The 20,486-nt window shown below is 40.5% G+C and overlaps 1 protein-coding gene across 4 annotated transcripts in view; it reads right to left on the reverse strand.

Annotated features, from left to right (window-relative positions):
• Window positions 1-228: 228 nt before the first annotated feature.
• ARHGAP24 (Rho GTPase activating protein 24) overlaps window positions 229-20,486 on the reverse strand; it is a 198,741-nt gene continuing 178,483 nt past the window's right edge. For all 4 annotated transcript variants that reach the window (XM_050327392.1, XM_050327391.1, XM_050327390.1 and 1 more), the window contains 5 exons: window positions 11,247-11,379; window positions 8,981-9,054; window positions 8,083-8,204; window positions 3,187-4,255; window positions 229-961 (listed from right to left, as the gene is read on the reverse strand). In XM_050327392.1, the coding sequence (XP_050183349.1) occupies window positions 718-961; window positions 3,187-4,255; window positions 8,083-8,204; window positions 8,981-9,054; window positions 11,247-11,379 (1,642 nt within the window). In that variant the 3' untranslated portion in view covers window positions 229-717. The remainder of the gene's footprint in view (window positions 962-3,186; window positions 4,256-8,082; window positions 8,205-8,980; window positions 9,055-11,246; window positions 11,380-20,486) is intronic.

Below are 20,486 nucleotides of genomic sequence, written 5' to 3' on the forward strand. Positions count from 1 at the left end.
TCTCCCAGTTTCTTACTATGTCACCCACATTTGCTCCCAAACAAGCAGCTGTTACCCCTTTGCTGCTGCCCCCAATTTTGCTGAATTGATATCCTCATTTGGTTCTACCCTGGCCATCAATTCTGTTAAATTAGTACTGCTTTATTTTGCCCCATTGAATACTTCTGTTTTCTCATCCTGCTGTCTTTTTAGAAATGACGCAAATCAGGGTTAACCACTGACACATAAACCTTAACATATCTGTTTATCTTCACTCCCCAGCAAAAGGGGTAACAAAACAAAAACAGAAAAAACATTTGATATACAAAATAAGCTGATGGTAACACAATGCCAAAAATAGCTTATTATGTTAAGTGCAAGGGAGAAAAGCCTTTATATAAAGCTTGATTGCAACAACATTTCAATTTACCAGTTTAAATACAAGACTAGCATTAAAATATTTCTTCAGATACATCTCTTGCTCTCTAAGGTGTGTTTTTTTAAAATTTATATACACATATCCAGTTGTAACACTTGACAGTAGTCTCACGAAGCATTCAAAGAGTATAACTTGATAAGTACACGCTGTAGATATGAGTGGTTGATGTCTGTACGATTTCTTCCTTCAAGGGTTTATAACATTTTGTTGAGTACTAGCCTCAGACAGGTGACCAGCCACCTGATACAGTATAATACCCCCAAGCCCTTCCTAAGTTCCACAATCTACTCTTTCAAAGCTCACTGGATCCAGATGGTGTTGCCTCTTTCTGGTCTGCGAGACTCCACTGTCAGTTCTCCGAAAGTAGAGAAAAACTGCTCCATTTCCTTCTGCAGCATATCATTCCTCTTCTCTGCATCCTCCTTTGCCCGCTCTGCATTACGCATTTTGATTTCTACCATTGTGAACTTCTTCCGCTCCTGATCCAGTTCTTCATGCAGGGCCATCATTTCCGTCTCCAGGGTGAGATTTCTCTGCTCCAAGCTGCATAAATGAAATAAAAGCAGACAGCTCCTGAGCAGCACTCCTCACTCAAACAAGCAGATATGCACACTGCCAACAAATTCACACACGTCTTTTCATTTACAAAGCTTAGACTACAAACCATGGCTTCCATCAATGAACTGTTCTCACAGGGCAATTGCTTCGGTAGCTCATTTAGAAAATGTCTTGGAACAGCCACAGAGGTAAGAGACATAGAGGCAAACAACTCCATCTAATTCTCCAGGAATAGGCTAACTACTCCTTTTACTTCTGGGAGTGTTGACACCCAGCTCCTGCTGTAGATCACTAGTGTCACCTGCTAGGCCAGAGTAATGCCCTGAATGCCTTTGTATCACTGCCAGTCTCCTTTTCTCAGCTGATTTACCTCCTGTATCTATTTGCAAATATGGATCTGCATATATTTGTAAATATGGACCTCATGAAGTTCAACAAACTGAAGTGCAGGGTCCTACAGCTGGGTTGTGGCAATTCCAGACACACCTATAGCTGGGGTAGAGAAGTGACTGAGAGCAGCCATGCAGAGAAAGACTCGTGAGTGATGGTTCATAAGAAAGTAAAGATGACCTGGCAGTAGGTGCTCACAGTCCAGAAAACCGAACGTGTCCTGGGCTGCACCAAAAGGATTGTGGCCAGGATGTTGAGGGAGGCGATGCCCTCCCACCCCGCTCTGCTGAGACCTCACCTGGAGTACTGTGTACAGTTGTGGTTCCCCCAGCAAAAGAAGGACACCGAACTATTGAAGCAAGTCCAGAGGAGGCCACAAAATTGCTAAGAGGACTAGAGCCCAGGCTGAGAAAGCAGGGGCTGTTCAGCCTGGAGAAGAGAAGGTTGCGTGGAGATCTCATAGCACCCTGCCAGTATCTGAAGGGGCCTACAGGGAAGCCAGAGAGGGACTCTACATCAGGAACTGTAGTGGCAGGACAAGGGAGAATGGCTTCAAATGGCTTCAAACTGAAAGAGGGGAAATTTATGTTAAAGAAGGAAGAAATTCTTTATTGTGAGAGTGGTGAGGTGCTGGAACAGGTTGCCCAGGGAAACTGTGGATGCCTCATCCCTGGTAGTGTTCAAGGCCAGGTTGAATGGAGCTCTGAGCAACATGGTCTAGTAAGGTGCCCTCTCCAGGAAGGTATTCCTGCCTATGGCAGGGGGGTTGGAACTAGACAAGCTTTAAGGTCCCTTCCAACCCAAACCATTCCATGATTCTATAATCTTAATGGTATTAAATACACAGTCATCATGCACATTAAACATTTTATTAAATGCTCTCCTACACTGCATACTATGCTGAAAATAGTGATGTGGGCGAAAGATTGCAACATTCTGTGTCCAGCACTTTGACTGGCAGCTGCTGTTGCCAGTATCTGTCACATGTTGTGATCCAACTATGACTTGCAGTGCCAGAGGTACCAAGGCAAAGAGCTGCTGTGTAGAGGTGAGAACAAAAAGTCCCAAAGAGCCTTCCTGAAGAACCCTTATTACAAACACAGCATATTCAGCTCTGTGCTGCTGTAACTAGTTAATGTGTGCACTAATTAATGCTAAGCACAGACTCTGAGGTTGTTCACTGACCATTATGGCCATCCACCCCAGCAACCTTGTGAATGAGCAGTCTGCACTACCTGTAGACAAAGACACAGGCTGACCTGTTAAAGAAGGTGCCTCCTTTAATAGGTCCAGGCTGTGAAGGAAAGGCTCAGGCAAAGCAGCAGAGCACACAGGACTTTAAGCAGAGATAACTCCCAGATGCTGCACACTCTCTCACTCTCTCAGGAATGAGAACTGGAAAGGAGTCCAGTAGTCTCTCCAATCCCCTAAAATTCAGGATGGTGTAAGCCACAACACTGTTTTCACTGAAAGGTGATACTCAGTTGCCTTTCTCAGTCTCTAGAGAACAGGCATCAACTAATGAAAAAGTTTAGAGAGCCTACTGATTTAGTTAATTATATTTTACAGAAACTCACAAGGTTCTGGCTGTATTTCTGACTCCAACAGGAGGGCATGTCGCAACTGTGGCACACAATTGCTCTGAAACAAAGCCCTTGGGATTGCTGTGTCACAGAAGCAATGCCAGAGCATGTCAACACTGAAAGATGAGAAGCTTATTGGCAAGCACCTAGCAACACAGTAGTGACTGCAGCTAGTGCAAATCATGAGAGAGAAAACTTGGATTTATCTCTGCAGAAGGTAGAGCCAAAACATCTTACCTTTTTATCCTTGTCTCATATTCTAGTTTTTGCTTGGCCATCTCTTGCTTCAAGCTGGACACCAGGCTGTGCAAAGCACTGTGATTGTTAGAACTGTTGGCCACAAACGTTTCACTGTTATCGCTGCTGCTGGTGGCTCGGCTGCTATGGCCCCCCACACTCCTTCTGTCACTTTTGTTCTCATAGTCACCTGGGTTAGAGAGGTCTTCGTGTGGTGGCCCATCCAGCACAGAGTCTTCAAAGTTACCCGCATAGAAGTCCTGCTCAGGGCAGGTGGTGGTGGATGAACGACAGGAGTTGGAGTTCTCAGGGAGGGATATCTCACAAGAGGACGTTGACCAGGTGGCACTGTCCACACTCTGTTTGTCATCAGAGTTCACCATAGAGAACTGCTGGTGGACATTGTCATAGGTGGAAAGCCTGTTGTGCTGTCCTGACTCACTCATAGATTCCTTCTGCTTGTTGTCCCTCAGAGTGACGTAGCCATTGGGTACCCAGCCTGGGGCCCAACTGCTGAGGGTGTTGCTGTGCCCGTCTGTGCTGGAAACACCCATTCGCACACCTCCGTTCTGCACGCTGTGTGTTCCCATCTTAGTCACTGGTCCTTTCAGGCATGACGTTCTCCTGGTTTGCAGGGAGCAGTTTGGTAAGGTCTGGCTCTTCTCAGGGCCCTCCACGGAGCTGCTGAAGGACCCGTTGGTGACTATACCGCTACCTTTATTAAAAGCAGGATTCTTTTTCACCATGAGTGGTGGGCTTCTGGTGACATCTAGTTTCTGGATGCTGTTCCTGGGGCTACTTGTCTTGCTGCCTGGCAGGGCAGTTGGAGACTCACTGTCCAAGCTTCCCCTCTGGGGAGACTCGGGCTTGTCCCAAGAGCAGCGCCTCACTGCCGTCTCCTTGGTATTGTTGTTCTCTTTGTTCTGTAGCTGCCCTGCAGTAGTTTTCTTTGGAATTTCATTGTTGTTGTTGCATACCTCAGGTCCCACCTGAGGGTCTGCATCCTTGGGAAAGAGCTCTTCATGTTTGCTAATCATCACTGACATGAGCTGCTGGACTATTACTGTACCTGAAAGGAGACACCAAGCACATGGTCATGAATCTCCTGTTTTATTTAAGGCCTAAATATACTTTATCCATCAGATTCCACAAATACTTAGTAAACATTCAGCTTATACAAACATTTACATAATGCATCTATTTGTGTAACACCCTGAATGTTTAACAAGACTAAAGTGCCTCTTGGCTACAGGGCCACATCAGCATCACCTCCTCCTTCCACCAAACCAAGCCAGCAGGCTTCACAGACCCCCTAAACAACAGGAACATTTGCGAAGAAGCTATTACTGTGACACTAACTGCATCCCAGGAAGATCACAGAAGGAGATGATAAGGATAACAAAGGATAACATCATTCTAAGTGACGTGTTTCTACTCAATGTGATGACCATTTTAAAGCCTAAATCTTACTCAGGCACAGCACCTGTATTTATAAGTTTAGCAGAAAATGGGAAGACAAGGGATTTGCTTTCTGAACACAGACATTTTAGTCTTCTGAAGCAAAATGAGACAGAATTAATTTAATGTGAATACCTTGAACCACTCCACAGTGAGACTATACGCAGCCAGGAAACTATAATAAATATAATGGCCAGTCTTCGCGAGCGAAGATCCGGGGAAGGTCTTTACACCTTCCAGCCTGCGCATTGGATTTTTTAGGTGAGACACAGTGTGCGCGGAACTGAGCCCACCCTTTAATCCTAAGGTTCATCTGCCGGGGCCAAGCGAGCTTGGACGGTGGCCGCGAGGTCCTCAGGACATAGATGGGTTGCCTTTAAGGGCTGACGAGCTCCATCTGGCCCAGGGAGTGGCCCTGACCGGGAATCGAACCCGGGCCTCGGCGGTGACAGCACCGCGCCCTTACCACTAGACCACCAGGGGCTCCCTAGCCAGGAAACTATGCCACATTATAGCACAGTATGGAAGTAATGCAGGACTGCAGCTTGCTACGTGCGGTAATAAATGGCTACCTTTCTTCTTAAAGAACAATCCTTTGGTGTGCACACCACTTGACTGCACTGTAATTTACACACTAGCATTTAGCACTGGACTTGGCATGACAAAGATGTGCAATTCTATTTTGTTAAGCAGACCCTCATTAAGGATTATTAAGAATATTTCAGGAACAAGGTCAAGGTAATTATAATAACCACCTCATTTTTAAACTCCAAAAAGCTTTCAGAGGCTTGCTGTGCTCTTCTAATCAGTAACTTCCCACTGTGCAATATCGTTTCACATCAACTCCTTTGTAATATTCTGGATGTTTATACCCCACCCTTTAAAAATACAAGTATCAAGAGCCAATTCAACGTGGGTACTCAACATCTTTTTTAAGTGTTCTCATTTGCTTGTTTGCTATGGCAAAATCATTCAAAAGAACTAGACAGCAGGAAAATTCACTTAGTTACTCCCATGGCATACTTGGTTGTATTCCTTCTGAGAACATTAGCTGTTATGTGCAGAACTTTACTACAAACATTGCACTGTACTCAGGCAACTTTTACCACTGCATTTCACAGGAAAAAATTGCACCATGGCTGGAATTCTGAAAAAAAAAATCTCTCCTGAATCAAACAAACCCAACTCCACATCCCCATTATATACAGGTATGGTTACCCATAGCTGCATGTTTGCCTTTGAATGACTTGGAAGAAAAGAACTCTGTATATTCCAAGAAGAGCAATGAAGAAAGGTGGTAATGAGCACCAAACAACGTACAGTCTTTGCTAAAAGTCCCTAAACTTTTAACTACGTGTACAACAACTGCAAATCAGCATTGTCTTATGTCTTATGCCTAAAGAGAGGTAACAAATCTCTTTATTCAAACCTGTTTCTCATTAGCGAAAAAATATATGTATTTTCCTACAGAGAGTGTTGTATCCATCCCATTTCCTACAGCAGTCACCATCATTTTAATGCTAGGGCTGTTGATAACCAGGCCGGAGAGTTGCTTTCAAGAACAGGAAAACCACATTATTTTCCCTTTCTACCTAGTTTAAAATCAAACAAACTAACTAAACAACGTCATCAAAAACCCACAAAAAGGAAAACTTTCTTGCACAAACTTTCAAAAAACCCAAACCAACTCAGCAACTTTAGGTAACAGCCAGTTCCGGCCCAGGTGAGCTGAAGATACATGGTGTCCCATCAGCAAATGTCAACCTCTGAGACACCATTCTTACTCACTTCAGTGGTATAAATCACCTCTGTGACATCTCTCTCCAATTCCAATCTATTAAACAATCTGAGCCGCTTTTTGCACTATTTTAATGCAAAAGCATGGAAAAAAGGGACAGTTTGCTACCTGACCAAGAAAAACATTCAAAGCAGCTATCTACCAGGCTGCTAAGCTCTAGAGAAATGTCAGGGTAAGAGAAGCTACTACTTCAGTTAGTCTGGCAGTTCTACAGGTAGGAACAGAGACAGGTTGAAGTGATGGGCAGCATGTGCGCACACACACACACACACACACACACAAAAGGTAACTCCTGAGAGAGGCATGACAAGACAGCTGAAGAGGAAGGAAACAAAGCAGGAAAAGAATTGTGTTTGCCTCTCAAAACATCATGGGGAGAGGATAAGATGTGTAAATTAGGACTTCAATGACACAGTGAAGCTCATCTCTGCACCCCTGTATCAGATAGTCACAGGGCATTTGAGGCAAGTATGTACAGAAACCAGGGGGAAAGCCACAAATGCAGATTTAAGGGTACTTGAAACTGCACAGGCGTGATGATACTCATGCACAGTCATGCACATAAATCAAGACACCTGTTCTTTCAAATGCTTTTGAATCAAATGGATGATCAAACCTTTCCCTGTGATAATGAGAACCCAGACATTAAAGTGAAGATAAAAACACTTTAGGTGTTCTGATTTGTCTGAGCTACTGTTCAGACAGCTAATTCTGGGTATGCACAAATTTCATACCTGATTTAAAAATGCTGTGTTTCTGTTCACAACATAGTCATTATGATAAGAATTAAATGGAAGAAGAAGGAAACGTAAGACTTCAGAGAAACAAGTAAATTAACAACGTGGACAGGGAACTGGAGTATGTGGGGAAGAAAAAAGCATCATACAGAAAAGGAGTAATTCTATACACTCTGAAATAAACTAAGAAAACTGCATTTTTTGAGGTTAGGTTAAATTTTCAGTGCAAAGTCTGTGTACCTCCCTAATTTCTGAGAAAGTTAAGTAAATCCTACATTAAAAAAAAAAAAAGTGTTTGGAGCGAGAAAAGGCATCGTACTCCATGGAGAATGAAAGCCACTAAGATTAAGCCTTGAAGGAGGTTATAGGAGGAGACTGTCATGTCCATATTTTTACCTTAATCACAGAAAAATGCTATAGCTGAACACTGCTGTAAGTACCAGAATGCAGACAACAATTTGATCCCTGTTGTGCAAGAAGGCATGTAATAATATACAACTGCCTTGTGGGGGGTTCTATGCGGGTCACTGCAGTGTAAACTTGTAGTAACTTTTTCTCACAGTTTTTTTAATATTTTACCAAAGGTAAAATATTAACTGCACCCCAACCACACGTGCTTACTAAGAACATGCCACGTTTGCAGGAAGTGTTCAGAGAAAAAGCACATGTATAATAAAGTTGCCAGGGCAGAACAATCTCATGCAAAGTCTGCTTGCAATGCTGCACGTTTCAGTACCTTTTATAACCTGCAAGATTCAACCCAGAAGTTCATTCAGGTTGAAAGTTTCTGTGCTATATGACAGATGTATGGAACTTAGTGTATATACTACATGGACTGGTATGTGCTATTAATAAACCTAAAGGTACTTCTTTTTATTGCAAGTTATGTACAATAAAGCTCACCCTCCATGATAGTCAGAGGATCTTCCACTCTGGGACGAAGGATGTTGGGGCCAAAAACGGTAGCCAGATTTTGCACACTCATTTTGTTTACACCTGAATAAGACTGGACTTCATCAAGGAATCTGTGGGGAAGAAAGAGGTTTTTAGGAAGCATGTAAAAACAAAATGAAAAAAAGAAGTCAAAGCATGTGATTGTTCTTGAACATAGTTCAAGTATTCCATTCCGAGTCCGCATGGAACATTTTGAAATCTTAAGGCTATTGTCTTCAACTTCTTCTGAATTTCTTAAAAATTATACACTGATAGTAAAATTTCAATCTCATTCTGGACTGACTATAAGGTAACTCTGTAGAAGACAGCAACTTTGTCCAGCATAACTAATCAACAATTTAGCTCATAAAATAAAAATGCAAACTCTGAATTAATAAATTCTTAGATTCTTTTAAATTTTAATTTTTTTATGCTGGGAACTTTCTGTTAGTTCACCAATTGCAACTGTGTGTGACACGTTTTTTAAGATCTTAGATGTAATCACAAAGCTACTCTCTATACTACAAGACATACACAGTTTTCAAGGCTGTGCACTTCAGGAGAGCACAGCCAAGGCTCGTAACTACAGTTAGGGTCCTATATAAAGGACAGGATACATTCACTTTTACCTCTTTGCACTCCCTGTGGAGTGTAGCCTGCTTATGAAAGAAAAGTTCTAAGTGTGCACCTTGCTAGAACAAATTACTGATTAGTCATGCAGTAAACCTACCATTTTAGTGCATTCACTTCAGTTCACCAGTCCTCCAACTGTGAGTGATGCTTTTCCTTCGGGGCACATACACAGACAGGTTTGTCTGTCAGCTCATAGTTATAAATACCATTGTGATAATCATGCAAGAGCACTTACCTACAGATGTATTTCAGCAGATTATAATTGACAACTGGCAGGCTCTTCACTTGCTTCACCAGTTCTTTCAGGCCCTTTAAGTGGTTTAAGGAAAAATAAAGGGTGAATAGGCACAGTTTCTTATTATTTTACCAGACATTAAAAAAACAAAAGTCAGCAAGTCCAATTACAAGACAATAAACGTATCACTGATGCTGCAGTGTTCATACAGGTTATTATCAGGAACAGCTTGTAGAACCCACTTTGGTTTTGGCTAACAAGGATTAGTTCTGGAAAAAAATAAACAAGTAAATAAATATTTCGTTTCATCCTGTCTTTTCTTTCTGTTTCATTCTTTCTTTGACCACCAGCTCCATTTCTCCTGCTATTAGGCTGAGGCTTCCAGGATCAGTTATGGTTTAACTGTTTGGCATTTCCTATGAGAAACTATTTGGTTATTTCACCCAGTTCTGGTCCACACCAGACTAATAAACAGTTATTTCAGTTTGTGTCCACCCTGGGAATGGGACAGGCAGAATATCATACACTAATTTCTGTGCCCTGTGGAAACAGACCTTGGTCATGCTCCTCATCAACCAGTGCCTTTAGGCTCTTTTTCATTATGGGGTTTTGGTACTTTGCCAGCCATCAGTGGGGTTTTGGTTACAATATGTTATGAAAACTAATGCAAGTCAAGACGGACAGAGCATGATAGTGCACAAGTTTTATGGCTGTGGGTTAAGAAAAGAATTAAGATGTGCAGCTGTCTCCCTTAACAGTGACTGCACTTTCAACTTCTGCACAGAGAAAGATCAACTGAAAATCCAGTCAGACAGCCTTACAGCTGGACTGATGAGCCACCAAAAAGGACTGAAGTGGCTCATCACCCATAGCACTGATTTTTCACAAATTGTCAGACAAATCCAGCACAGAAAGTCCACTGTAATTTGAATCTTGCTTTCAAAACTAATTTTATAGTGCTTCATGGCATAGTTACAGAGGAAATACATAAATACACTCAACTAAGCCATTGTAAAATTACAGAATTAATATAAATGATGTGTAAACTACATGATAACTAACTGCAGAGCTGTCAGGTGGCTTTACATTGGAGCTATCAGTGTTCAGAGACATGCAAAACAAGTAAGTAAACAGCTGCAGCTTCAATTCCAAGGATCCCCTGCCATAACTTGTACAAAGAACAGCTTAAATTGGAATAGCTGAACAGCCCACTCCCACCTTTTGCAAGCAGCTGACAAGAATGTGTACCTTGTAGCAAGCTGTAAAGGACAGTGAAGAAACCAGTCTAATTTCAACAGGTCTAAGACATCATGGCTGTAGAACATAGTTTGTCAGATCTTTCCTCTCCTCCCATTTCATCAGATGGGAACAACTACTACTTCTGCAGTTCATAATCATCATGAAAAGTCAGAACGAGACAGTCTTTTACTGAAAAGGGGTTCCTACTCATCCTAATTAATTAGAAGATTAGGTAGGATGGGTTCCAGTTCTAGTAGAATTTCAAATGTCAAAAAAGAATTAAACAGAAATAACCATCTTGGAAAATTAAGGGAGTAGGCTGACATCAACAGGATAAGCCTATTTGGATGTACTGTGAAAAAAAAATATCAGGGTTGACTTAATTACCCATAAGCACACAGAAAATAAGCACTTAAGTTCCTATGTCTTCAGACATAAGTAGTGCCCACTACATAATACGTAATAGGAGCATGCCATTGCAGGGCACATATTACCAGTCAGAACCCTTATTTTGCTCATCTCTGCTATGCTGTTCCCTCAAGAAAGTCTGGAAGATGGCCAGTTCCATCTTTCTGAAGCTCTGTGATTCAATGACAGGCAAGGAGTAGAGCCCATTGGTCTTCAATCAAGAGTCAGTAAAAGCTGGCATCCCAGGGCTCAGAAAAAAAATGACTCTTGATTTAATGGCAAGAGTGGAACAGCAATCATCAAGACCCTTCCTTTTATAGTTCAGAATCTAATCCATGAATATAGAAGTGTCTTCTATGCAAAATGGAAGGTGTTGACTACAATGATGTTTACTTGAACTGAATTCAGTGATATGCAATAGAAAAAGCTATGGTTATGCTATGCACCTTTAGACTTCCAAAGGGCCCAGGTGGCAACAATTTTCATACAAAAACTGCCTCAGTTCATTAATTTTGTTAAATTAGGACACATTTAAATGACCAGTTTCTCCCCTCAAAACTGGAACAACCTTTTATTTCAGGTCAACCTTTATTTCATCTTACTCAAGTTACCAACTCACCGTTTCTTCCTCCTTGCTGAGCATTTTGGCACAGGAAAGGAAATCTTCGTATTTTGCATATGGTACAACCGGTTCTGGGAGTTCCCTTAGGTACAGCTTAAGGAGTGAAGCAACTGTGTGCACATCTGTATTGCTGTTGGGTTGGAATACAAGAAGACATTACCGTTAATCAGGATAATACTGTGAGATTGACAGGCTAAAAACTGCCCCTTTTCCATTGCCACCCCAGATTTTACTCATCAGCAGTATATACATTTACAGATCCTATCTGTAATCTGCTTTCTGTTGGGTTTTTTGCTCCTATAAAGAACTTAGGATACCCACAGGAAAATTTCTGTCAACTCTGGTGATTTATTTTTATAACTATACGTAAGGCCCTGTTTGCAGGCACAGGTATTGAGAAGATCCTGGCTCTTGTTGACAAACATCTCACATCAGACAAGCAAAATATGTCTTAAACAATGCTTTTCATATCCACCTGAGCCAGACACCAGGAATTACATTCACACAGTGGGGATTATTCTCCTACCAGAAATGGCCCCAGCTCCCAAAACATGCCCAGCATGTCTCAATTTCACTGTATCGCCATCTCGTCTGGTATCAGTATTAAGGAAGCAGGTTTTAAAGGAAACCATAAATACCACAGGTGTTTAACTGAAGCTTATCCATCTGAATTTACAACTCTTTCCCTGGCATTTCTCTTTTTCCTGTGGGCTCCCACAGAATAACTACTCTGCCTTTTAGCTGTACTCTTACACTGAAAACCTGGATATGCTCTACACACAGAACCATATATCCCTTGTAAATGAGTTTTAGCTCTATCCTGTACTGAGTAAGCTAAGACACCAAACAGAAAATGTCTGAATGCTAGCAGGTAACGTTATAGGGCTGACAGTCCTGTATCATATAACCTGATATGGCATGTCCTTTCCTGTAACTACATTTGCAGAAACTTAAGTGTTTTTCTGGGATATAGATAGCAGGAGCCTCAGCTGTTTATTATACTGAAAGTAAGAAGATGGAGAGAAGAATCAAAACCTCAAGTTCAAAGTATGCAATCACACTTGCTTAAATGTTTCTCTGGTGTAAAGTTACGTTCTGGTAACTCAGGAGTACGTCACTGAAAAGTAAGTAGAAATTAGATAAAAGCTATGACTTAGCATGAAGAAATCTCTTGCATTACATCTGACATCATCTCTGGGTTTAGCCACTCAGGTATTTATTCAAATCCTTACTGGAATGTTCCACATGCTTTCCCTGGTTCAGATAAAGAGCTGTACTGCAAGCTGATATATTTCCTTCTGATTTCTGAAAAACCAAAAATGCAGACACTAAATTATGCTCGTTTCATTAACAGAAAATGCATAGACATTTCTACAATGTGTATTACTACGTATTTTCCTTTAGAGACTTTACACTTGGAATATTTTTTAAACTCACAGTGTCTCAAAAGAACCACTGGTATTTCATGCACTTAAACTTTGCTAGAGGTATGTTAATAATTATTTTGGAATGATCTGTTAAAACAGTAATGGCTTTTACTAAGTTAAATTTTAACAAGAATGATGGGAACAACCTTAGAATAATGTGGTATGGTATGTCAAAACAGAAGAAGACAGATGATAAAGTACTGTATAAACTTCAGTGTCACCCACCACCAACCTCCTCAAAATAAATTCTCAGAAAACATTTCTATTTCAATCATGAATAATTTCTAGCCCAAATTCCAAACAAGCGTTTTCTGGAGAAACTCTGCCAAGCACTAATGCAAATCCCTATTTTTAAAGGAAGTTTAAGAAAGACTCTTAATTTCTTGATTGCAACCCTCTGTTGTAGAGTGGCTTCAATTCAGAACAGTGTTTACCCCACCCTGTTCCACAGATGAGTACATAACAAATGTAGGGAATGGTACTGTATATGATATGGGTATAACTGTATTCTTTTATGAGATCTCAGATGCTAGCTCAGATTTGGTCTCTAACCTTTCCATACTACCTATTCCCAATACAGATGCCAACTGTGCAAAATGAAGCTCTTCTTGACATCCTGGCTAACAAAACTCTTTACAGACTGCATAACCTGAGGGCTTAAAGCCCAGACCCCAATAATCTCTCAGGTAATTGCCTGCACGTCTTGCTGCCACTTCTTAGAACACAACCATGGCATGCATGCTCAGGCAGTTGCCACTACTCAGCCTTATCCAAGAACCAATTTTACAGAGAGATCTTCAGTTTACTAAGTTGTCAGTGCATCTGGAAAGGAAAAAAGCAAATGCAGAGAGGAAGACTTTTCTCTGGTCAGAGAAAGCAGCCACAAAGAGGAGATGTGAACTTTCAGCTTTAGTACAAGCCCTGAAGTGAGAGTAAGCACAGGCCATTCATCTGCAGAGAATTTAACTCTGACTGCTTGGCACTGACTTTTTCATTGACTAACTATTTTTGTTATTTAAACCAGGAAAATTGCTGAAGAACTGAACCACATCTTTCCAGAGACTATTTGCATAAAACTGGAAAGGTCTTTTCTGAAAAACAAGATTCAAACAGGGTTAAGTGAGGGAAATTACTGCAGAACGATTAAAACTTAGTGCACAGATCTCCCAGTAAGGCCATTAAGCAGTATCATCTTCCCTTCTTTGAGCTGCCAGGATCATGCTTCGTGTAGTAAGAATAATCCTACATCAGTCCTTGTTGTAAAGGGGATACCTGCTCCTCAAGGGCACAGCAGATGGAGAATAAAAAGGCTGAAGAAGAGAACAGAAGCCCCAAAAATTAATGCAATTTGTAAATTTTCTTCTTTCAATGTGAAATACTGATAGACTATTGCTGGAAAGGGTTAGTTAAGCACTAAAGATTGTGGCTCTACCTGAGAGAGGAGCAAGGAAACAGTAGAAGTCTTGTGCTCTCAAACTAACCTCCTGAAGCACATGCTGTATTACCAGTATACAGAAAGGTGTTTCCTAAACTGGGGTTAAAAACACAGGTCACAATTAGTAGATTGGATACATGGACAGTATTTTTAACTAATTTTTAATTTTTTTAATTTCCTAAGGCAATACCACAGACTGCCACAAGATGGTGGGATTGTAAAGTAGGATTTTGGAGCGTTTCTTAAGTTTTTCTTCCTTAAACTGTGCTGGACTATTGCTTAGGACTTAATCTATCTGTACAGAAATCACCATTCAGATCTTGGAAGCACACATACACAGACGTAATGCCCACCAAGCTTTTAAAGAATTAGATTTTTTAATTGTATTTACCAACATATAGATAAAAGCTAGAAACTTTCTTCTTTGAGGAATATGGGCATAAAAATGTCAATATTTTTATAATAATGTAACTAATAGCGTGTTTCATAGAATCTGAGACCTGTTTAGACCTTGTAGTCTAGTATGATTTTTTTCACCTTTTTTAAAATACAGAGGAAAGTTTTAAAATGGCAGATTCCAGTCCTAATCCATCTGTATTTTAGGTGTTTCAGTTCACAAATACCACTGAGCACATTTCAGCCCCAGAGAGAACTGCAAGCTCGCTGGAGGATTGGGAGCATTTATTTCCCTTTTCAGTCTGCAGTGTTCTATCCACAGTCTAAGTCAACTAACAGCATTTATATATCTGCCTTGCAGGCAACTTGCATAATTTTTAAGACATGGATCTTTGCAGGGCTTGTGGAGGATCTTTAACTCATGGCCTCTTTCCAGCTACAACTGAGCAGTTTAAGAAAAGGTAGAATGTTTCCTTTTGAAACTGGCCTTACTTATAATCTAGGACCATTACAGCTACAGAAATTTAATGATTCTACCCATCTTGGTATTTCTTCTGCTATCTGGTAGTATAATATTAAAGTGCTTTATGACTACTCATTCATAATTAACATGATTAAAGTATTCATTAACATGTATTAAAATACAGTATGTCAATTCCAGCAGAGAATCCTGTTATCTAAATTGGAACAACTTTCATTAAGTGAGGCAGACTTTCTCCAAGCGCACAAGGAGTAATTACAAGCTTGAATTGGGAATGACAAAGCACAAAGTGGGAAATTAGATGTTAACACAAAAAGCATCAGCAAACTGAAAAACAGTCTATATCGGCATGCTGTGCTGGAAAGTCTGAGAAAGATGACTTATCTCACTGAAATATTAATATTGCTTTATTGCTGATATTTCCAAAAGAGCATCCCCCACTTCACCACTGTTCAGCAAAGTCATGACAAATGCAAATGCATCCCAGCCTCTCCTTAGTCGTCAGACTACTCATATTCAAAGCCCCATTCATCTCAACTTCGTCATCAATATATCTCATGGCATTGCTGTTTTGACAGCACTTTCCTTTGTGATACCACAGACATCGTGGAAGTGGCTGTGAGACCAATTACACTGCCTGAAGTTTTTCCCTCTCTCTACCATAAACAGTATCACTGAAGCCCAGCAGGTCACCCGAAATCCAGGCATAACCCTTACACTCAGACAAGCAGACAGCATGTTCAAAGAGCTGGAGTCAGCACTTTGGAGCACAAAGCCAACAGGCCCCTCATAAACTCTCAGACAGGAAGTATTAACAAGGCAAGGTGACATTACAAAAAGATTAATGCTATGCCAAAAATAGCTCTAGATCATGATGACACATAAACAGTTTGCATAAAGAACAAACAGCAGGGAACAACAAGCTGTGAGGCTATAATTCAATTTAGGAGTTCGGGTAATAAAACCAAGGAGAACATTACAGTTCAAACAGTTTGTGTACCAGTACCCTCTGGAATTACTAGAATTACAGCTCCATCATTTCAGACGTGCCACAGATCACAGTCTCCCTCACCAGCATATCCTGCCCCCACCACAAAATTTGCTGACCATGCCCTTGCTTAGCTGCATTCAGGACCATAGAGCAGCTCTCAGACCAGTGTAGATGTTCTCCTGACATGGGAGCATGTTCCTCACTGGCTGCCCAGGGCGTATTGACTACCAGTTTGCAGACAGCCTAAGTGAGATGCTAGAGCCCATGATAAACCAGTGACAAAACACTGAGTAAGAAACATCAAAGGAATATGTGCATAACTACAGAGAGAGAGAATCAGAGTACTGTTGACTGCAGTAGCCAGAGCTTAAGAGGGCAAAGTCTGTGTTCACTAATGTTACAGTGAATCAGGAGTGGTTTGACTGATTTGGGGAGTCAGGTTTTTTTTGGTTCAGAAATTCAAAGGTCAGGTTAAACGCGTAACATAACTGGTTGAATGTCCTATGTGACTCTTCTTCCCCTGTGTGGGTGCCCCCAAAGCATTGCTCTGTGCGATTTTTCTATATAACACATATCGAGTACAAGCAGTACAGTGCCTAATCTAAGTACCAGGTGGAATTCTGCCTACAACTTGTGAAACATTTTTGAAAACATCTTCCACTTTAAGCCCTGAGCTGTCTCCTCCTCTCCTTGCTGCCACAAAATTCTGGCTCTACTTTAAGTTAACAACTGATCTCAACTCTTATTTTTTGGTTTAGACAAGAGAAATAAAGCAAACATTCTGCTCCTTTGTCCTTGTGCTCACAATTTTTACAATGCATGCTACCTTCCAGAGTCCACAAGGAATACTGAAGATTGGCAGACTATTTCCAAGTTAGACATCCACTGCAGGAATTGTAACAGCAGCCGATTCGTTCAGGTTAGAGAGTGATGCTTTAAAAACATCAATGAAGACAGTAAAAATAGAACAACAAACTCTACGGAAGGATGCTAAAATTACTTGAAAAAATACAGATCCTTAAAGACAGACACAAATGCTTTCAGGTAAGGTGGGTAGAGGCCTAAGAAACAGATAAGAAACAGATGGGTTCCCATTAGGAAAAGATCACCCAGCTCCAGTGAATATGCTGCTAATTTATTTTATCACTTAATAGATTGTTCAGAAAGGCTGTTAAGTTTCTCCAGGATTTTTTCAGGCATTGCAATCATGGAAATCACCACAAAGAACTACTTGTTTACTGGGAGAGAAAGCCACAAATCGTGCAACCCTAAGTAAGAACTACTTAAAAAAAACAAACTCTCAGACCTTCCACAAAAGTAACAAAATGTCATTGTTTCTTAAAGGTGACCATAGCCATCTAAAATGTCATTTGTCATTGGCAAATGAAATACAAGGCTGCCTTTTTTCTTTTCTTTCTCTCCTTTTTTTTTTTTTTAATCACAGCTGACACCTACCATTTCTGAAACTGGAATTCATGCAAAGCAATTACAAATCTTCATTCATTGCTAATAACTAAAAACACACTGAGGACACCAAAACCAACTAAAAACACAACAGGACACAAATTAAACTGATTTAATGACCCTTGCATCACACTTGAAATATGCCTCCTAATGTGTATGTAATTGCCAGACCAGGTCTTTTAAGTTGTGCCATACGCAGTGGTTATTTCTACTAGCTGGTTAGAAAAAGGGCTGGAACTGGAAAGTGTCGCGGTCAAGGCAGGGAGGCGACATGGGTTTCAGGATACCAGCAGCTTTTTTATTGCAACAGTACAGCTACCTTTATACAGTTCTGGGGTGACACATGTCCCCACTGTCCGTGGTTAACCCTCTGCCAGGTGTAAGAAGTTCCATCTTTGGTATTTCAGCTTACTGAGAGCCCAGAACCAGCTGGGCTCCCCAACAGGAAAGGACATGGAAGTGGCTCCAGAGGCAAACTGATGAGCAGACTGTGAGGATCAGGGAAGAAAGCCTGGAACAGGCAGAAACAAACAGGAATTTTCACAGACCTAAGGCCATTTGTGTTTGGCAGGAATCAGCTTTCTAGTAAAGACTTCATTTGACATAAAAATGTGGGATTTTAGGGATTACTGCACTTTGCCAGTAGGAAGCAAATAAAGCCCCTTCCTTGTGGGAAACTATTCTTATAAACAAATTCTTATGTACGAGCTAGTATTTGGAAAACAAAGAAAAATTTTTATTACCAGTGATTTCTAGTTGCAGTATACACAGTGCCATTGCAGACTGCAGCCCCATTGAGACACATCTGATTTCTTGCATTCACCAAAATCTTAAAACATTCTTTGTTTCTGAAGGAGAATAAGAATTGTGCAAGTGCTCCTTCTCATCTTGAGGATATTACATTACTACCATCCTTGTCATTGTCTTACTTTGCTTCAACAATCCCACTGATTAAATGCACAGGAACATACCAGTTGTACATTCTGGATTTTTTGTCCCCAGTAAGTAACAGCATTTGCCAGCTATCACATACTGCCACTTATGTACCCCTTTTCTCAGCTGACTGCAATGGTGACTAGAACAGTAAGTAACATTTTGCCCTGTAATGTACTGCATTCATACCCATAAAAGAATGTAGTAGTTATTTCGTTTAGCTAAATATGCATTTATGTGCTTTTCTTCTCGTTTGTGCATGCACACAAACACTGGCAGGTGAGCTATGTAATTTTTAAACTCTTCTGAACTACTCAACTATATACATCAGTGACAGTTATCCAAGTCACATACATCAATCAATCACAATAATTTTTTATTAATATTTGTTTCAGTGGCATTTCAAATATTTTTTTCTCCCTGAGCAATCTTAGCTTGCATGTCATCTCATAGTAATTGTGATGAACAGCAGATGGAAATAGGTAATATAAAAAGAGAAATCCAGTTTTGTACCCCTTCTAGGTAGAAATTGTAGAACAATCTTATGTTATTTTCCTTATGCACTCCCATATTATCCATGCTGATTTTACAGAACAAATGGTTATAATCCACTTTGTATCATTACAAATGCATGATTTGTAAAGGAGATGAGGGGCTTTAAAATATAAACCACACAAGGACAGAGAAGCAAATACCCCAACGACAAGCAGCAAAATGGAGCTCCCTGGAGGGAGCAAATTTGCACCAAGGTGGAGCTGTACTGGAAATACCAAGAATATTTCAAATGAGTGCTTGCCTAATTGCACTGTTGGTTCCTTATAGCATATTTCACCATATGTGCAGATACATTCAGAGGGAGTAAGGTATTTATTGATTTTTGGGTTTAAGGTGACATAGAGGTTTTTTTTTTCCTTCACACAAAAGGCCTCAGCAGTTTTCAGTTGTAGCAGCTGAACCTCCCTTCCAAGACTGCGAGAAATGATGATGTTCCAGTTTTCATATGAGGGGGCCTGGGGTATTGGATGTTTCAGATCAGATACTGGGTTTTCTCTGTCTGTGAGTTTGAGAAATTTCAAATACTGTTTCCATTCTCATACATGGTTCTTCAGCAACATCTTATTCCAACTGTAAGATCCAGATCAAATTAATACACAAAGGTTTCTGCTACTCTCTGACTTGTCCTGGCTTCACTCTGCATTTTTATAACTGACTTCAGTATTGGAACATCCAGCTGCTAACTCATGTGAGAGCTACCATTTGTCAGATATGTTTTATGTTTCAAGGCATGGTTGCCTTTTCTTTTGAGCAAAGTTATTTTACTTCTTATTTCAAATTTGCTACATTTGTCCTGTTTGCACTTGTTCTGTGATCTTCTTTGCCAAAGGAGTGCAGATGGGAAGGCAAAATGGGAGAAGAGCAGGGTCTCCACAGAACAATGGACAGTAGCTAAAACCAAGGGCGAAAGAGCAGCTCTGTGCCTGTGAACTCCATCTCCCAACACCCATAAGGTGTTTCAAGGTTTGCAACCATCTTAAAACAGAGATAACATTTTAAAGGAGTACTGGCCATGGCTATATAATCTTACCTTTGCTTTTGCTTTTAATTCTACATGTTATATATTTTACTGAATTAGCTAAGAGAGCATAAAGAGAAAGATTATTTAATAGCAGTTTATCACACAATTATATACACAAGCCTACACTTGCATTTCAAAGCATCTTCACTCGTTCTAAAGTCTTTGACTTACACACACGGAAAAAATGTCAGTATGAAAAACGGCAAACTCCTCAAACATCAGCTCTTTGTATTAGTTCCAACACTTATGACAGCAGCTAGTCTTTCTCTCAGTCAGAATCAGTGACCCAGCACCACTACCTAAGTGTGACCTGTATTCCATTGTGTTCCGTGTCCCATGAACAAAAATGTCAGCTCTGCTCTAATTGCAAAAATCTTTATTACTATCAATGTATGAGAATGGGCTCAACGTAAATTTGATAAACAGAGACTAGGTAGATTTCGCACTATGGGACTTCTGACTAATAGTAACATATAACTACAAATTAAACACAGTGAATCTGGAGGTTCATGAGAGAAAGTAGGCATGGATGCC

This window comes from Myiozetetes cayanensis, unplaced genomic scaffold, assembly GCF_022539395.1.
Source record: "Myiozetetes cayanensis isolate MyiCay16 unplaced genomic scaffold, myiCay2020 scf33, whole genome shotgun sequence".
NCBI classification, from domain to species: Eukaryota; Metazoa; Chordata; class Aves; order Passeriformes; family Tyrannidae; genus Myiozetetes; species Myiozetetes cayanensis.